We start from the raw sequence: 21248 nt of genomic DNA, 5'->3' as shown, positions 1-21248 counted from the left end.
GAATGAGTGAATTAGGATATAATGTCTCTTACAAATAACCTCAAAGGATGATGGGGGAGATAGTCCTTGACTCATGTGTCTGCCTTCACAGTTACCACACTGTCCTGTAGAAAAAAAGCAAAGAAAACACATTTTGTAGCAACTGTTAAACTTTCCCTTGCTCTGCTCACAGATGAGGGGAAGCTGAGTTCTTATGAATGATTGGAAATTAGCTAGATAGAAAATGGAGGGAGCAGAAGATATGTATTGCAGATAAAGGGGAAGGAGAGTCGATTTTTTAAAGTTTTTTTTTTTAAGATTTTATTTATTTATTTGAGAAAGAGAGAGAGCATGAGCAGGGAGGAAAGGTAGAGGGAAAGGAGAAGCAGACTCCTTGCTGAGCAGGGAGCCCCATATAGGACTGGATCCCAGGATCTGGCCTGAGCCAAAGGCAGACACTTGACTGACTGAGCCACTCAGGTGCCCAGGAGAGTGGACTTAAAAAGCATCATTGGTTTTGCATGTTCAACTCAAATAATGTATAAGGAATATAGAAGATGAGAACAAGATAGAGGGAGAGAGGGATGGATAATAGAATTGAGGAGAGAGAGTGCCATTCATCACTGCCTTTTTTTAAAGCACACCATCATTGATTTTTAAAATACATTTAATGTTCCATAGTTAGCATTGAAGATCTTCACAATCTGGATTATTATTGTTGTTGTCTTACTAAGGTGCTCTTAGGTCAAAAATTCTATCATTGTATCAACTCTGAAATGTTTCATTTGCCTGCATATAGAGAGTTGTATGCCATCAGATCTAGAGATAGAAAACCCAGCCCTGGGATCCCTGGGTGGCCCAGCGGTCTGGCTCCTGCCTTTGGCCCAGGGCGCGATCCTGGAGACCCGGGATCAAATCCCACATCAGGCTCCCGGTGTATGGAGCCTGCTTCTCCCTCTGCCTGTGTCTCTGTCTCTCTCTCTCTCTCTCTCTCTCTGTGTGACTATCATAAATAAATAAAAAAAAAAAATAGAAAGAAAACCCAGCCCTATGGAGACCTATAATTTTTAAGTCCTCTTTATTTCTATCCTTTGATTATGTATATTATGGTAATGAGGATTATATTCAAAGAACAACTTCAGTTACCCACATATTCTCCTTTACCATTTCTCTTCTCTCTTTGCTTTACTCATGGCCAACGTTCACACACATGTTCAATCACTGGCCACTCAGGTAAGGGGCAGTTAAATAGCACAGCATTAATTATCACCCAAATGCCTTATTTTAGTTTATTAATATTTTTGTTTGTTGCATTGGGTGTGGGCATGAGTTTGTTGCACTGGGATGAGAGAGATTCAGGAAAATTGTAAGAAGAAGAGGAAAAAGGGGGGAAAGGAAACTCATATTTATTGAGTATCTTCAATTTACCAGACACTGAACTTAGCACATTTTGTTTTGTTTTGTTTTACTTAAATTAATATTTTCCTGTTCAAAACAACATATGGGTAATTATTCTTTCCATTTTATAGATAGATGTTCAAGATTATTCAGTTGTTTGTGAGAGTTCTCACAGATCATAATCAAAAGAGCTAGGATTCAAAGCAAAATACTCAACCATGAAGCTTGTGCTTTCTCTATTCTACAGCAACCTCTCTCCTAGTATTCATTGTAATTCATCCCAAATCAACTTTTAAGATGTTTATCTATGTGAGTGTCCCCTTTTCGGCTTCCAAATTCTTTCTCTGCTTTCTCTATCCACTTTAATAAACCAAAGGATCCAAAGCACATGATATGTGTTATTCAGGTCACATCCCTAGATAGAATGTCTTGTATGCCTAATGCTGTGTCTATGAAGTGCTCAAAATTAATTCAAACTCCTGTGCTGGAAAGGAATAAAATGATTGTCAACTACATTTAATACTTTTTTAGAAAAGGAGAATTTGCATCTCCTGACAGCTCATTTTGTTTCCACATTCAATTTTAATATTTGCTTGTGCTTACCAAAAGGACAGTCATGTTTATTTGGCACCCACAAAATCCCCAGACCTATTTTTATACTTGTAAGTAGATTCTAAATCAGTAAACAGCATTATTTTTTAATGGCACAAACAAGAAAGTGGTCCAAACAAGATTTGATAAATAAGAACCATTTCTCTGAGTAATTCTTTCTACTCCTCCTGATGTTCTGTTGATCCCTTTCTTTTTTCAATTTTTTTTTCTTTTGAAGCAAAAGTCTCAGAAAGCAAATTCTCAAAGAAAAGATTCTATGTCCTAAGGCATCTTTACAATAACTGTGAAGACTTTAAGGTAACTAAGCATATGCCAGTTTATCACTTGGTTTCTCTCTTTCAAAAATCTTCAGAATTAGAATGCTCTATACACACCAGAAACGATCTAACAAATTGACTGAGGAGTTCTGACTTAATTTATCACCCTGAATAGCATATGGACAACCACATATATGTCTATTCCATGTATCTAAGTTATATCCCTGGTAGTCAGTAATCTCAGCATTAAATTGTCTCCCATAATATACACTAAAAAAAAAATAATAAATGCTAAGAGCAGTTCTACATCTAAATAGAGCAATAATTTTAGGATTTTTAATATTTGTAAAGGAAATTCTTAACTTCTGAAAACACTCTCGAATTATGATTTTAAAAGGAAAGCAATCCAAAAGGATATGGAAACTATACAAAATAACAAGAGTTTTATTAAAACTATTTGAGCAAAGAAAATCTAGTTTTCTGAACCAACTCCACAATCATATGCAACTTGGAGAATGGAAGTACAGATCTGTTATCTATTTTTCTTAGCTTGCACATCATCCTTAATTACAGTTTAGACGACAAAATGAAACATAAATGGCTTTTTATCAACGGAACATTGCTGGAAGCATAAACAATAAATTATGAATTACTGAAGCAGAAGCCTTTTGGATCATGTATGCATAATGCTATTCTGCATATTTGGGATCCCAGTTGGACCTCCTGTTTCATGCAAATTGAGTTCTACCTTTTGTGATTCAACACTGCCATGCCTCATAAGGGTCAGAGCTGACACCCTATATGGAAAAGATCTCTAGTCAATGTTTCGTGCTGTGTGGTGCTGTGGAAAAGTCCTCTATGTGAGCAGAGCAGACAGGGTCACCATACTGCAAACATACATATGTAGGTATTCATTATCGCACTCATACCAGCACACGGTTTTCACTTGTTGCTTAGGTATGGTTGCCTGGGAAACCCAACAATAATGGCTGGGCTGTGACTGAGGGATAGAGGCTTTTGTGAAGGCCACTTGAGGAAAGGCGTTATTTTGGAAAGTCCTGTGCTAGCTTCAAAGCAGCCTGGTGTAATGGAAGAACTCAAGGAGCCCCGAGGAGGCCGGAAAGAGGACGATTGGCTTACAAAGTGGAACCCCTGGCGCTGTGGATCATCGGGAAGACCTGTCAAATCTAGTTCTGCCCAGCTCAGGGCACATCTGGCTTAAGGAAGATGAGAGAGGGGCTTTGTCCACCTCAGCACCTATATCCTCAGTACAACAGAGGCGTGCATGCAGATTCAGCCTGAGGAAAGATGGAGGACAGAAGGCCAACTCTGGCTGGCCTGGGAGCAGGGGAATCCACTTCCACCTTCAGGCTGCAAATGTCAGTTTTGTGGTGAGAGCAATGAGAGCTAAGTAGACATTCTTCAAAAGAGCAAAGGAAGATTGTCTTTAATCTTCCTTGCAACACGATTCCACAGGGTATGTGTGTTAGGAGGTTGTGAGTGTTTGAAAGCACTTGACATGCCAGAATGGAAAGTAATCCCTTCAGATTGGAAGTTGGGGTCAGCTTCTGTGTGGAGAAATCCAAGTTTCATGTTGGCAAAGCAGACAGAAAAGAAATCTTTTATATCCAAAAACAGATCCAAAAATCAGGCAGCTATTTCCATGGCTAGCAAATATTTTTAGTTTTCCCCACCTTATCCTCCTCTTCCTTTATTTTTTTTTTCTTTTCCTTTGTCTTTCTATTATAATACTCTTTAGATTGTAACACGTTACTACGCAGGTTTCTTGCAATGCATTCAAGTCAGTATGAAGGTTTTCAAAGCTACCAATGAGACCACTTTCATAATTACCTTACAACATTCAAAAATTAACAGAGTTCAAACTGCAAGGAGACCTAGTTGAGAATAGCATGGGGATTTAGGAATTAATAGATTAATAGGGATCTTGTTCCATTTACTGATGAATGTTTTCTCATGTGCCAGACATTGTGCTAAGAGCTGTCTAGCACATCGGTCACACATATCTATCACAGCACACCTGTGGGGTAAATAGGTATTGTTTCCTGATATTATTGATAAGGCAACTAGCGCTTAAGATTATTGGCCTATAGTCCATGTTCTTCTAAGGGATGCACTGAGGGGATAAAAACACATAAAACACACTGCTTGAAATTGGCCAGTCAGTTGAGATAGAAACCTCACAAAACGAAGCATGAATTATATTTTAAACAGGTAAGCATGTTATAGACATTGAGATAACCCAAGACGCATTTATTCCAAAGCTCTAGTCAGCATTAACATTTTCCAAATTAACTGTCCCAATGATATCCCTAGAGTGAGGTCCTTATCAATAGGGTCTTGGTCAAAAAGGAGATACCAAGAAGAGGGGAAAAAAATATTAGTGGTATCAGGTACCCTGGTTTCCCTGCTCTCTTCTCTTAAGTCTACCAAGCTGTAATTAAGTTCAAGTTTAGCATCTACATCTTTCCTTTCCATAATATCCTCTCAGGAGCAAAGTTTTATGTTTTTCCTCATTTCTCTATACACATGATTCAAATATTTCGGCATAAAACATGAAGACTCCCATTTCACTAGACTGCTTTCTGGCAATTCCAATCAAATCTTTTAATTGCAGTCCAGGCTGGAGAAGATCAGGTTTCTGGCAGACCTGAAATGTTCTGTAAGCAAGATATTTCTGTATCTATAGAAGGTCCATTTATCTTCCCTGTCTTGTTATATGTAATTGTTGAGTATCTTACATTTTCACAGTTAGAATGGAAGCCAATATGACATATGGTCAGCAAAACTCCTCTTGCTTTTAAATTCACCCAACTGGAAGGTGGAAAAACCAATGACTGGGCCATATAATTGACCAAACTTAAGGTGCTATGGTTGGTGTATATGTATATATATATATATATATATGTTATAAATGACTCATCATATTTTCGACCTTTGCTTTCAACTTTATCAGTATTGAAAGTTGCCTTCTTAATGTGGATGAAATGTGAATCTCATACATTCAGAAAGAGAATTATTTGTGAAATCACTCAACTGTGTAGGAGATAAGAGACAGCTAATTTCTATCTCATTTTGTCTTTGATTATAAATTAGTCAGCTGAAAATTGCAGAAGGCCCAATCTATATGAGGGAGGAGAAAGATCACAGTAACTTCAAGTTGAATGACGTGGCTACAAGTTCCTCAGAAAATGCCAAATACTAAAACCATCTCCCATAAGAATCTAATTAAATGGTGGGATCGTCCACTCATCAATTATGAATTTGGATATATTGGCTCTCTCAAAATCTTTACCTTGGTACTTGTAAATCATGACACTGCCAGTGGAGAAACATCAGCTGATGCCCATTTTAAAGTCCATCTTATGTAGAAAAAAACAATTCTAAATATGATTATACCATTTCATTCTCCCCATCTTTTTTTATTAAAATTCAATTAGCCAATATCATTAGTTTCAGATGTAGTGTTCAATAATTTATCAGTTGCATATAACAGCCAGTGCTCATCACATCACATGCCCTCCCTAATGTCCGTCACCCAATTACCCCACCCTCCCACCCACCTGCCCTCCAGCAACCCTTAGTTTGTTTCCTATAGTTAAAGGTCTCTCATGGTTTTTCTCCCTCTCTGATGACTTCCCAATTCTCTCCATCTTTCAAACACAAAATATACCATAGTTTTAAAATAAATCATGTCTAGTATTTGGACTTTTTTTGGTATTTATATTCTCTTATCATTAACAGGGAATGGGTAATAGGCTAACAAAATAGTCATTTATCTATCTACTTATCTATATATCTTTGACATTTTAAATCTGACAACTTTTTCCCATTATTTTCATTGTTTCTACATATGAAGAAGGGACCACTTTTTTTTCCTATTTTTATAGTAACTATCCAGATGCCAAAAAGTTTGAGGTCTAAGGAGCAAAACTCATGAATTCCTGATCTAGGAAAAGGAAGATAGAATATAAATTATACATATCTATTCCAAAGACCAGTGGGCTCATGATTTACTCTATGGAGATGTTGAATATTTGGATCCTAAATCCAAAATCACAGTGAACATATGTCCTGGTTTCCACAGCAACCCATTTCACTTTAAAAAAATGTCGCAGTTGGAATAATAAATTATGTGGTCAGTCTCGGCAAAATAAACACACAACTTAAAATAAACAATTGTGGCACAGAGAGTACTCTTTCCACAAAATTTTTGCAACACCTGGCATCTTTTTTTCCCAATTATTTCACACACACACAAACCTGTGACATAAATAAAAGTGGAACTTCCATTTTCTAGTTTCAAAACAAAACAGATAACACTCAGTCTTTTAAATATTCTATTAAAGGGCTTATTGAAACATGTGATAGGCCAAAAAGAGGTTATCTAAGTGTGTAAACTGTTTACTTTCTATTGATTCCAAAATTAAGTGAAAACATGCAAAACTCATTTACTGTCGAACTAAAATCTCCTCTTCAATAGGTTTAGGGCATTACAGATATACTACAACACCACACTTTTCCATACACCCCAAAAAGCCTCTCCTTCACTCAACACATGTTTATGGAGTGCCTTTGATGGGTCATACTTATGTTACAGGCATATCTTGATATTGCATGCACGGAAAATGCCAAGAAGCTCAGAACCTTTGGGATGGGAAAACACTCCTTCATAGAGAATTTTTAAATGTAGGGCATTTCATATGCAAAAATAATGACTGATACCTATTAGCTCACAATCAAAGTGAGAATGGACCACACTTATGCACAGACTTTTAGTGCAGCTTGGGATTTCTGAGTTGGCTTTCATCTTAGACATATCCATGTGACTTCCATAAAAAAAAAGAATGTTGTTAACTGAAAAACAAAGACAATGTATTTGGATTACAGTTCCTGATTAGGGGAGGCTAACAAAGGAGTACTCCATTTTGAGGAGAGAGAACAGGATTTTGTCTCCTTAACGTTTGGAATAGTGGAAGCCAGCTGAATACTATCTGTATAATGACTTTGTCATTTCATTTTTGGTGATGCATTCACACCTATCAGAGCATTCCCCAAAGAACTAAGTAGCACTCTGTTAAAAGGTAAGGTCATAATGTATTTAACAAGAGCCATAAAATGTTATTTTATTTCATGGAGGAAATGTTAGCAAAATTCACTACCTCCCTGAAACAGAACATAGCAAATAACCCAAACAAATGTCATGAACCAAATTTTATTCTTCTAATTGGCTATAGCTCTTATGGAGACCATTCAGAAATCCAAACAAGTACCTATAGTAAAGCCGAGAGACAGCTTAAGACAATGCATTTATTTTGCTAATCATTCCAAATCAGCTGAAACTAAGACTTACATATACCTGGGCCAAAATAAACAGTGAAAAATGCTTGTTGAATATACAGCAGCTTAGGAAACAAAAAAATATACAGATGAGATAGACTTTTAAAAAGAGAGAGAGAGAGATCTATGACCTTCATGTGTAATAGACAATAGTTAAGGGAAATAGTTAATCCAAACTCGGTTCTCAAGAAATAATGAAATGGATTAAATGTTCTCCACGAGTGAAAGACTTAACAATAAAATCAGTTTATATTAGCTCCAAAATAATACTGATAAGGAGTGTCCTTCAAGAAGGATTTCCTGATCTAATTGCTATTATCAAAGTTGGTACAGGCTTAAAACAAATACCTCTAATGTGTACCCACAAATCAGGCAAAATTAGGATAGGCTTTCCCTAAAGACTCGGTAAACATTCAATTAAAACTTAACGACTGCGAAGTATAAGCCAGTTCCTTCTCTATCAGATATCTCAGTATCTAAAAATTCCTGGAACTTTCCCAGGGGTTAAATCTTACTGTTCATTCTTCAGAGTAAGGTGATTGAGGTATTCCCTAGGATAAAATTAACTTTCACATTAACAATTTTCTTATCTATTGTTTCAATATTGGAAAGAGGAAGTGATGTAATTACCGAGCCGCTAGGCTGATAAGCTAAGTTTCAGTTGCTCATGGGTGAACAAAAGTTATTTTACTGATATGTTCAGTCAAATTATCAAATCACATCCTATCTTCCAATTTATGTTCAACCCTGTTTCACAGGGCTAATATATTTACCTTCATTTTTCTTGATGGTAAAATTCGGATTGTTGACCATTTCTGGAAGAAGACTGTATAAGAAATAATGTCCGTTTTTGGGATCATCTTTGTCCATGGCACTCACTGTTTGAATAACCTGTAACATAAAACTTGACATCAGCATTTCTGATGACATCAGAGGGCTTATACGGACTTTTAAGGTGAGTGACATCTCTTTAGTGGACTAATAGTGTGGTCCAATATTTTTTTTTTCAGTTTTTCTGAGTTGTTGTGGATGGTTTGTGCCAAGAACAAGGAGAAACATTTATCGCATTAAAACCTCAGCTTTGATAAATAGATAAGAATTAAAGTCATTACCTTTGTGTCCACTTGGTGTCTGTGGCTCAAAATAGCAAATTTAAGGCTATTTGAAAATTCCACTGGGTAATTACAGGTTTCTTTCCAATTTGAGTATTTACAGGCATCTAAAATGAGATTTGGAATTGTTACAGTGATTGTAATGTGGCTCTTGGGAGGATCTTGGAAGTAAAGAACTTGAATCTTGAACCCTCAAAACATCTCTTTGTACTCATTGGCTACAAATGTTTGCCAAATAGAATGTTCCTCGGCACAAACATCCCTGCAACAAACCTTTCTGAAGAATTGCATCTTTTCCCTCCCAATAATGAATACTGTTTTTAAAGTGAGTGGATAACACATGCAAACAATGCTTTGGAGTGTATCCTGAGATGAATAAATTATAGGGATTAGGAGAATTACCACTGTGCAGAGAACTGTTTGGATAGATACACATACTTGGAATTGGTGCCGGTTGAATGTGCTTATTTCATTTGCAAAGCTGCATTAACTTAGTGCTAAGTTGTTTCTTGGGATGTCAGAGAATCGGCTTAATAATTCGTATTTATGATTCTGTGATATTAATCACTTCAATATGAAACACTGGACAACAGTTAATATAGTAAAAATTATAGTTTATACTACTACTGTAAATAGCTACAACATAATTTCAACAACAAAAAAAAGGCCTGTAAAACATGACAGTTAAGGTGATATCAGATATACCGTAGAAAGAATTAACAGGGAAATGCTCTCAAGTTTATGGAATTTAGAGAACATAATGACAATATCTAATATATTAGGACTGTTTGAACAACAAGGTCCCATTCAACTTTGCCAATTTCACTAAAGATAAAAAAATAGATCATTTCTTTTTGAGAAAAGGGTATCTTTGCCTTGTAACTGATCATATAAGTAGTTGTGAGAACCACAATAGCTGTGACTTTTGCATTGTATCGAGCACATACTATATGGTGAGTGGTGCATTAAGGTTAAGGCGTAAAGACATAACTTCTCTCAACTTCCATTCCTTCATTTTTAAATTGGGACATATTCTTACCTGGTAGGTGTTTTACTTTTATTAAGGACCTTGTAAAATGTCTTATCATCGTGCTTAGCTCGAGTAAAAATATAACAAAAAAGTAGTGCAAAATATAACCTATGATTAAGACAGTGAAGCAGTCATCAAAGTGATGGACTCTGAAATGGAGCAGCCCTCATAGAAGCCATAGTTTTACCGTTTATTCATTGCATGATACTGAGGGAGTTACGTTAGTCTTTCCGAAACTCAGTTTTCATGGATTCCTAAAATTGCAAATAAAAAGCACCTTTCTCATCGGGCTGACATAAATTCATGTCAATCTCTTAATATAGAATCTGGTTCCTAGTAAATGTTCAATGAATGTCAGCCATTGTCCTTATCATTATTGTCATTTTTTTATTAGAGTCACTACCATTTATTCATGACATAGTCCCATGAGAAGTGTAATGGCTTTTGTTACCCAGTTAGCTAACCTCATCAGATTAGATGGCGATATAATTATATTTACTGTATCTGAACCCTAGCACCTTTGCCTTGACATTTAAGTGCAGAGAGATACCCTGGGATTCTAGTTTTATAAAAAAAAAAAAAAAAAAAAAAAAAAAAGAATGGAAACCCAAGGGATGAAGCTGAGAAACACAAAGAACTCTTTCATGGCTAGCCTACATGTACACATATTTAAGAGAAGGATTGGACAGGAATCTTCTTTGAGGCAGTTATAAAGAACAGAAGTGGGAAAAGTTATCTGTGAGCATATGGAGCATTCCCTTCTCTCTTTATCCAATTTTGCTTCAAAAGGACTCCAATGTCCAGGTGCATCAGTTGAAAAAGTAACTCTTGAAGTGTGTGAGCACAAGTGAAGGGCAATGCAAAGAGCACTTCTTGATATCCTGGAGTGAAAACCACTCATGGCTAAATGCATTCTTATGGTGTATTTAGTGGATAGATCTCCTGTATACCATTACTAATCCTTCTAAATAATCTGCATGAAAAAGACTCATACGTGCCAGCAAGTGGATCTATGTGAATTATTTCATTAATTAAGCTACCAGGACCAAAATAATAGATGCAATAATTTAGGTTACCTGCATTAAAGGGTATAATTACCTGTCATGCCCGGTCTCAGAAGTTTGGTCTAAGCATTATGCCTGCAATGGATATTTTTTTTTCACCATCTATTTAAACCAGGAACTCTGTTAGACATACAACTTCTTGAACCTACTGAACCAGAAAGCCTTGGGGTGGGACCCAGAAATCTGCATTGTAAACAGCCTTCTAGGTGATTCTGATGCATGCTGAAGTCTGAGAGGAACTGTTTTTCACTAAGGGAGAAGATTGGTGTTTACAGCTTCCTCATTATTATTCATTAGGAGAGTTTGTATTGTGTTGGGGAAAAAGTGATGAAATGGTGAATCTTAAAATCAACTTCCAAATAACCTATGAACAAGCTAAGAATTTGGCTTAAACCATTTTTGACACTTCATTTTATCTTAATGCAGATGCCTACTGTCTAGACATTTTATCTAAAAGTGGACACTCGGTAAATCACTTGAAGGACTTAATGCTATTAAAATGCATGAAGATACTCCTATCTAAAAGGCTGAAATTTTCACTGATGTAATAACATCTGAATACACTTAACTTTAAACAATAGGAGAAAAAGAACAGATTTATTCAAAGAAGTACACTCTACAGAGATTTTATAGGCACACTGAGTAGATGGCAAATGAAAATCACACGCATTTCCCCAGGTGAGCTGCTATGATGTCAGTTAACTTTTAGATAATTGGAATACTGTTTCAACGGAAATGACATAAAAATTGCTGAGGAGGTCATAGATTTTTAGGAGTATGTATATAACATTTAGTGTAAATATTTTTCCTTTCTACCAGTAAAAGTTAGGATGCAATTGAAAAATCTAATGTTTAATAATTTACTGTGAACTAATTTTAAGGGAAGCTGAAAGTTTATATATAGAGAGAGACACCCTGATATATATATGTGTATATATATTATATATATTTGTGACATATATAATGTGTATCTATATACATATATAAACTGGTATACATATTACATATATATATTATATATCTGGAATGTTGGGATAAGGAAATGGATTTCAGGGTCAAGCTTTGAATTCTATGGGAGCAGACTATCCTATTTCTTGAGATTACTAGTTTGAAATGAAATAACCTTTCTAAGGCATGAACTAAAAAAGAAAAATTTTGAGCATTATGGGGCCACATCATAATTCTGACCATTTTATTAAAAATGGATTTGTTGTTTATCAACATCAAACCTTAGATTGTTTTCATTAGCAGAGATAAACTTTAGACTATTTTATGTTACTTCAAAAATATTAAATAACAGTGGGCTATCACTGTGTTAACTTTTTGAAAGGCAAACATCCAATAAACAAATACCTTTCTGATGATCCGATCTGTTTACAACCATTAAACTATCATGGGATCGGGGGTGCCCAGGGGCTCAGTGGTTGAGCATCTGCCTTCAGCTCAGGTGGTGACCCCGGGGTCCTGGGATCGAGTCCCACATCGGACTCTCTGCAGAGAGCCTGCATCTCCCTCTGCTTGTGTCTCTGCCTCTCTCTCTCTCTGTCTCATGAATAATTAAATAAAATCTTAAAAAGAACTATCATGGGATCTGTTAGAAATCTCATAAGATTCTACAGATATTACTAATTGATTTATTCTTAGGTATCAGGCATAATTATATATGATTGGTTGGATCTGTATCCCCCTCACAGCTGTAAGAACAGAACATGATAACTATTTAACATGTATTGCATAAATAAATGAGTGAATAAACGATGTCAGCATATTTTATCATCATCACTAATTCTCACATAACCTTGAGAAGTAGGTATGAAGAGACGATTGGGACCCTAGTGCATAAACGATTTGATATATAACATTTGATCCCAGATGTATCTAATAACTACCTGCACCCTCCTGCCCCGATACATGAGGCTGCCTCAAAATCTTGTAGACACTCATACATTCTGCACACATATTTCAGTTAAATCGGGGCTTAGACCTTCGATATCTTGGAGAGCACATAACATTGCACTCATCCGTTATTGTTCTTGTTGCTCATGCACTTTGCTTTGCGGGGATAAAGGTCCTCTTTTGATTCTGACACATGGCACCACAGAATGAACACTTAGAAGTCAGAGTTCCCTGTGAGTGTCGACAAGGTGAGAGAGGACTTTTGCAGCTTTAGGAATGCTTTCCAAAGCTTCTGGAATATACACCTGTGCTCTAGGAACACTCCACATTGATAGCCAAGGTAGTATCTGCAACCACAGCACACTGTCACTTTCTCAGATGGAACTTAATTTCCTTGTTTCTTGGCAAGTCTTTCTGTGGAGGTGTGAAATGGAAGGTGGTGGAAAGTGGGGTGAATGAGAGGGAGCCAAAGCTGCTGCAGGAAGGACAGCATGGTCTTTGGTTTTCTATTTATTCGTCTGCCCATTACTGCCAGCTTACGCCTGATTACCAATATTAGCTTTCCTGGAGTACTAATTTTGTTTCTTAGAGCAGGAGTTTTTAACTTGGGAAAGGTTGATCTATGAATGACCATCCTATGGTGCAAACCTTTCAACTTGAAAGTGAAGTTGAATGAAAGCACACATAGGAGGGGAAGGTCCATAGCTTTTCCCAGATGATCAGTGATTTCTATAACTGAATGAAATAAAATAGGTTAAGTACCATCCCCTAAACGAGGGGTCCTTGAAGATAAGTTATGCACACAAGAGAAGTCAAGTCATAACAATGATGATAAATTAAAAAAAGGAAATACTGGAATTTCAGAAATTATATTAAATCCACACAATGACCCAATTATGTTCCATTATTTCAAAAATGTATAATATAGTTCAAATATAAGCACTGTGCATAGCTATTTAATGGATAGTTCCTGGATATTTGTTTTATAATTGCATGGTAATCCAATCTCTACCAAGACTTTTTTTTTTTCCTACCTGGAGTGTTTTTCCATTCACCTGCCCCCCCCCCTTTTTTCCCCATGAGGACATTCTTGTCTTTAAAAACCATTAGGTGGCTGTTCAAAGCATATACCATGGGAGCCTGACCTATGGAAAATACAACAGGAGGCTACAGCTATGATTTGATATGTCTCTTTTAAAGACTAAGTGAAATCCTTAGTCCTTTGGGCAGACATTGGGGGGCTGTGCCTGCATAAACTCATTTATAGGCCTTTTGATATTTTCTTCTGTTTCTGTTTCCTTCACTGCCCTTTCTCTTCCTAAAGCTAAGGTGAGGTGAAGAATGTGTTTATACAGAGTCTGGAGTTTCCAGTTTCTCATGCCCTTTTTTTTCTTCTTGACTCTGTATATTGCCTGTGTATTTTGTGCATCTCTGAATTAATGTTAAAGAATATTCCATCACTTGCTCTGCTTTGGAAACCTCCATAACAGGGTAAAACCCACCATTTCTAACATAACTGAGAAGACTCAGCTTCCTTTCAATCTTTTCTCTCCATCTTCCATGATACTACTTTGCAGGAATACTTCCTGATGCCTCCTTAACATCATAAACATCACTTCCTAGGCTGAGCCTGTGTGGTGTCATTTATCCTCCTGGAGCAGGATTTTTCTGACCGAGTTCCATATACCACTATTAACAAGTTTCCTCTGAAGGAAGTTGGAAAGATTTTATAATCAGCGGCGTTTGCTAAATGCCAAAGATCACATAGCCCTTCATGACTCATATGCACCTATAAATGCAAGGGAATCTTAGAGTTAAACAAAATAAGCAGAAGCAATGTTGTGAATGTTTTAATCAAGTGCTTTGCAACCTTACGAGGTACACCACATACACACACACCCCACACGCCGCGTCATATTACGGATGTGTTACACCCTACAAGATTTTCTCAGGCACCCCTTTGAGAAATGCTATCCTCCAAAACTCCATCTGAAACCTAAAGGCCTGGAGGATTTCCCGCTTGTGTGGAGGCATCGTGTCTGCATAGCTTGGTGGTCACTGCATCGCTTGCATGTGCATCCTTGCCCTTCCAAGAGTCCGTCAGCTCCTTTGGTACCACATCTTAACCAATATCTGTCTCTAGCACAAAGCCTAGACCTAAGGTCATGTACTCTCAGGTGTTGATTTTACTTTCTTCAAAAACACGATCAACATGGCTTCTAAGAACAAATGGAAAGGAGCATACCCATGCGCCCGCCTTGCTTCCATCCCAAATTCTCGTTCAGTAACTTATAGGTTGAATATAGTACAAAGAAAATATATTTGTATGAAATAGACCAAGATTTTTAAACAAGCCCTGATACCATTGTCTCTTTGGATCATTGATCTCACTTAGGTTAGGGGCCAGAAAAAAACACATGGAATTCGGAATCCCAGAAGAGGTTCAGCCGGTATGTACATCAGCTGCAAACATGACTTCACAAAGAGATTCAGACTGTATGTGTTCCTGTAAGTTGACTCGAACATATTTGAAAAAAAAAAAGTCAACTCACAAATTCGTATGGAGAGGAATAAAGTACAAGCCTTCCCTTCAATCAATAAATAAAATAGTAGGAAATTATCAGAGGAAGAGTTATCCCAATATAAGGAACTAGATTGTCTTGTTATATTGACCCATTGAGGGACTATTTATAATGTTCTCCTCCAAATCAAACTCATGTAAATATAATAAGAGCAAAATAACAAAACAATGCTAATGAACTATATTTTGCTTTTTAGATTATGAGATTTGCTAAAATATATGCTAATAATAAGTATAATAATACAATTACTTATTAAGTACTTGATATTGCACTAGATATTTCTAAAATACGAGAGTTTAGTAGATGTTAAGGCTAAAGGTCACAAAATTAGTAAATGGCAACGCTGTGACTCACAGTTTGTTCTAGTTTCAAATCCTTCCACTGTATTTTTTACTTATGTTTTCCCTTCTGTCAAAGGTGAGCTCTAAAAGTCATACTTCTGTTAATGACTATCTTGAATACGTTTTGTTACATATAATTTTTCCCAAAAAGCATTTTATGCATTCTACTAATTTACCATCTCCTTTCTCCATCCCCCAAAAATGAAAATAGTATTTTATGCATTTTGTTGAGGCCATCAATTTCATCTGTTTTAAAATCAATCCTGTCTCCCTCTTGTGTATGCAGATAGCTCCTGAAAGATGCCTGCTGGCAGGGAAGTTAAAATTAAATCTCCTAAATTTATTGTTTCATGAGTATTATAAAATGCCATATTTTAGATTCACTGTTTCACATTTATTAGAAAAAGACCAACAGAAATTTTAAAAATAAAGTAGCGAACTCATTCATTGCTGGTGTTTATCAACGGACAATTATTTTTACTTTTCTCCCTAAGCTTTATCTATTTTCACTGGAGATTTTGTGGAATGCTTGTGGATAAAGTGTCTTTATTGGTCACAGGAGCTGGGTTTTTTCCTCTTTGAAAATTGCTCACTCTTAATCAGAATCTTACTTCTAAGAAGTGTGCCACACAGGCAATGGAATCTCGAAGTCTGCTTCCTTGGGAAGCACCGAGAGATCCTAGAAAGTGCAAGGACTTGGGAAACCTATCTGTGCAACTTTTAATGGCCTTGGGGAACCCCTCACCCTTTCTCAGCCTCAGCACCCTTATCTGTAAAATGTGGTTGCCACACCCCCCCGCGAAGCTATGATGTGACTGCATGTTGGACACCTGTCCATATTATGTCATTCACGTAAGCGCACAGCTTTCACAATTCCTAGTCTCCATCCCCCCTGCCATCCCCTTAGATCAGGCTACTGCCATCTTTTGCAATTACAGCCTCCTCAATGTTTTCCTGCTTAATTGCATGTGTGTGCCTTTTATTCAAAATAAGATTCTCTTTGTCCAAACCCAGTCTTGCTTATTGCACTCCTATGATTATACTTAGCACAGAGGTCTTCAATTCTTAAAAAAGAAAGCAAAAACAAACAAACAAGAAAAACCACCAAAGTCTTTCTCCCTTTGGGGTCTTTGTACAAACTTATCCTGCTAGCTAGAAGGCTCTTGCTTCCAGGTCTTAAATACCTAACCTTTACCTATTTTTTTTTTCAGTTTCAGCTTAAATGATACCCATTTAAAAAGTAACTTTCTCTGACAACACTATATAAAGCAAATCTCTGTTTTTCTTTGTTCCCCTCTGTCTAGTTGTGCTAATGTTTCATTCAATCTAGTTTTCAAAAGTGAAATTATATTACAGATTCATTCTACTTTTTTTTTTTTTTTAATAAGCCCTTTTCCTCATTAAGTTCCATTAGGGGAGAACATTTTTGTCCTTTTTACATTGTTTCCCCAGGTCATATTACAATACTTAGCATCTTGTAGATGCACAAGAAATACTGTTCAACAAGTAAATAAATAAGTGATCTTTCATTTGAAGAGGTTGGTTTGTGCACTATGTGTCTGTGAGTAAAAGAAGGGTTTCCATGGTAATATCTGAGAAACTAGTTATTGAGATATTTGCCACTGCTGAATCAAATGAATTAGAACTGTGATTCTAAAATTTTGTGAATATTCATTACATGTCAAGCATTGGCTAGATACATATCTAGAAATATAAGATGTTATTTTCTTCCTTTTTTTTTTTTTTTTTGTTGGACCTATGGTATTCTTAGGATAAGCAAGCATCATGTTGGTCAGAGACAAAAGAGATTGATTAAAAGAGGTAAATTAGAGCCTTTTTTTTTTAACCCAGACGTCATTAACTTGATGCCAAACAGCACACCTCAACTTCTTTAGAGAGTGATAAAGCTCCAATTATTTGCCACTGGGTTTATTTATAGTAAAAGGGGAAGCTCCTTCCTGAAGGAAAAAAAAAAAAAAAGAGCTGAAGCAGTCTGTCATCGAACTAGTTCCCAAACAATACAATATTCTCTGTGGCTAAATAAGAGACCTTGACTCATACCTGGAAATACATTCTCGGTGTAGTCCTTGCATCAAGCAACCGTCTGGAGCAAATTATCCTAATTACATATGTATGGTAAGCAAGGGGTTAGCATCTGAAACAAAATCCTAGAAAGACTGTACTAAGGGGACAGGTTATGGAGGGCCCTCCGGCCAATACTGGTCACTAAAGTTCTCTGTTTTTTTGCATGTTTGGTTCTGAGTGAGCTCTTGTCAAGCACACTGAAGGAAGTTGCTGGTCTCTCCACAGCTGTTACCTGCTCCTCCACCCGTCCAGCCAGATTACCATTCTCTTCAGAGAGAACCCGGTTTATCCCCAGCTGACTCCTTTTCAGCTCTTGATAGATGTTTCCTGTCTCTGGTGGGACGGGTCCTATATTAAGAGGTTCTTTCAGAAAGAGAGCTCCATTTCCCTTCAGCTCTTCAGCCTCCTTTCTGCCCGGAGGATTTGGGGCATGTTCATGCAATTCTATGATTTCTAATTTTATTACGTGTTTGCCAGAGAGAAAACTCTAGAAGGGAAAAAGACTGTTGTTTAGTTGTTTAGGGTGTTGTTTGCCACTAAATCCCCAGTACCTCCCCAAGTCCTGGTACATAGCTTGAGTTTAATAAAAATGTACTGACTGACCCAAGCCTGCCAACCTATTAGACATATAAACTGTAGTTACATATTTTGAAATTTTTTCAATTTCTAATTTTGAAATTCTAATCCAAAACATCATTTCTGTCTTGGCCAGTAGGGAGGAGTCAGTGGAAAGAATCTTTTTTTTTTTTTTTTTCTGTTAAACTGAGGATCAAGTGGTCAGTAGATGATCAGATCATCCCATGATTGAGTTGGAGACTAAAGGTATCTTAAGACTTTGAGTTGAGATAAATTACCTATAACTACTGGGGAAAATTTTATTTTAATAGAAATAACTAGCAACAGAAAATACCATATTAATGTTGCTTATGTAATGGAGAGGTTATTTGAAATGATTCTAGTGAAAAGCGATTCACACAGATTTCTGTATAATACGGACTATGAACTATTTCTGTCATGGGTGGTTGTTACTTAAGAAAAAAACTCAAGAAAATGTCATCTTTCCCTTCACAATAATGAAAAGGTGGGAAAAGCAGCCAGGAATCCCAATTCTACTTTCAAAGTGAACCTATGACAATTCTAGCACAGATGCATCACGTACTGGAGGTCTATGAATGGAGAAGAGGAAAGTGGCGTGCTTCCTTCCGTGTTAAAATTATTATTTATTACTTGATTCTTTAAATGAGTCCAGTTCAGTGGAAAAGGCTAATCAAGCATAGTAGGATTCTCTGTGTTCACGTTGATGGTGGTTTTCATCTCGTGAGATGTTTTAAAAACCTCCTCCTAGAGGTGTTCTCAGTCCAGAAGGTTTTTACAGACTGAGTTTTTTTAGTGGCTTGCCCTTGATTATGACTAGCGATCTCCAGCTGCATCCTTTCTCAGGAAGCTGATCCTCTTTGAGTTCAGCCTTAAATCCGCACCTTCCAGGCAAACCAGACATTTTAGAGTCGCCTACATTCCCTTCCCTGAGGCTGTTTCAAAGCAGGCATTAATGGTTGAAAATGCGATAGAACTATGAATTTAGTGCTAATTCAGTTATTGACATTTGTTTCTGATGAGTGTGTGATCACCTCGTAATGAATATTCTGATTTCAAAGTGAGTAAGTGTTTTTTGTGGTGTTATGAGAGATGATTGAAAGTGCATCTATGTTGAACTTTCATAAACACTATTTAGTGTCGATAACAAGTATGAATTTTGGAAAATGTTAAATATAAAAACGAGCTACTTGAGCCATTAAAAGTGACCTAGAAATGGTGTAATGAATCACACATGAGTTCTGACTAGCACAGAAGATGCAGGGATTGCAGGAGTTGTCGGAACAGCTTTGTGTGTATCGACGAAGTTTGGACAGTCAGTCATATGTCCAAAGTTTATGTGAACAGTCAAAAATCTGTTCTTTTATGTAAATATGAACTCTGATAAACATAACTAAATAGATTCACTGGAGGATAAGGTAATGACATTGTACAGATACACAACAAACACTTCTTCACAGAATGAGTCATTTTGATGTGCAAAAATCATAAAACAAAGAATCAACTGATTTTTTTTATTTTGATCTTGCAGAGGAAAGATGATGAAACAATGCATTTTTTTTTCTGAGGATAAGAACTGCTGAGGAATCATTAAAACCTTGGAAACAGTGAAAATCCACAGGGTAAACCTCCAGATTCCTGGAGGTCCAAAGGCACGCATATGTCAATATCACAAGTGAAGCCAATGTGGGAATTTTGAAATATCAATGCCATTGACTCTCTGAACTTGTGTGATGAGTTTTGCATGAAAATGGGGCTTTATTTAAATTCTAAAGCATTTGACAGATTCTGTGTGATCAAAAACGTCTGGCTTAGAAGTCTGTGGTTGGCTACATTACCCAGGGAACAATCTGGCCCACACAACCATACCCTTGAAACTAACCTGTGTAAATCGAACTCTCTTTGCCAACTCATCCGCCAATTTAGCCAGATGATAATTACTGACAAACACACACCCCCCACATACACATACACTCTCTACCCTCAAAAGATTACAAATGAAAATGTTCAAAAGATATGATAGACGGCAATTCCACATGATGAAATCGGCAACATTTAAGTCAATGTTAGAATATTTTTAAGAGTGTATCACTGCTAAACATGAATATTTTGATTATAACAACATTTATGAGACCTAGGTATTTGAAATCAATCAGTTTTATTGCTAGAATCTTAGCTTTACTTGCTGTGTGTGCACGCACGTATTAGTGTCTTATTTTGGGAGATGAAAATGAGGCTAATCCTTCAGATCTAGGAGAGTAGTCTAAGGGAAACTGTCCACTGTTTCACAGGAGGGTAACACATTGATCTTTTGTAATAATTAAAGTATAGGGCTACAGTGCTATTCCTTTCTTTAGGTGAAAAAAAAATCTGACTCTTGTCAGGTAAGCTATTTGGCAAATAGTAAGTTTAATTCCTAACACCCACATGAGGCCCAAGAATAGTTGGATTAACAACTCCAGTGTCATGCTGTCAGCTGCTGTTTATTTAAATTAAAATGTCACCATCCAGAAATAAATTAGGAAGTTGAAAAACGATAAATTTCTTAAACATACAGTACTTTGGCACCTTGTTAAAATAAATGTATTACATTTGTGTTTTTTAGAACTTTACATAGACTATTTCCATTTTGACATTCAGAGTAGAGCAGGTTTTGTTTCTCTTTCTGTTCTTCTCTCTTCCTCCCTCCTTTGTCTTTCCTTCCTGTCTCTCTATTTCTTTATTATTTTGTTTTTTTGTCTGTTTTCCTTGTCCCTATCTATGCTAAATAAGACAGGTAAAAAAAATTCATCAATACACAATTTTCAGATGCTTTACTTGCACGTCTAAAACATGCTGTTCATCCTATGATTATCTAAATCTACATTTTTACAGGTTGCAAAAAATCACTTTCCACCACTGGTCTTCCTAAGGGTTCCACTCTTAGGTGTTGTTCTTATG

General features: G+C 36.5%; 1 protein-coding gene across 5 annotated transcripts in view; it reads right to left on the bottom strand.

Moving 5' to 3' along the window:
- The window catches only part of CDH8 (cadherin 8), a 358676-nt gene that overhangs the window by 46074 nt on the left and 291354 nt on the right, over positions 1 to 21248 (bottom strand). For all 5 annotated transcript variants that reach the window (XM_049110768.1, XM_035716225.2, XM_025426341.3 and 2 more), the window contains one exon: positions 8378 to 8495. In XM_049110768.1, the coding sequence (XP_048966725.1) occupies positions 8378 to 8495 (118 nt within the window). The remainder of the gene's footprint in view (positions 1 to 8377; positions 8496 to 21248) is intronic.

This window comes from Canis lupus, chromosome 5 (genome assembly GCF_003254725.2).
Source record: "Canis lupus dingo isolate Sandy chromosome 5, ASM325472v2, whole genome shotgun sequence".
Taxonomy (NCBI): Eukaryota; Metazoa; Chordata; class Mammalia; order Carnivora; family Canidae; genus Canis; species Canis lupus.
This window is presented reverse-complemented; position numbering and strand designations above follow the sequence as displayed.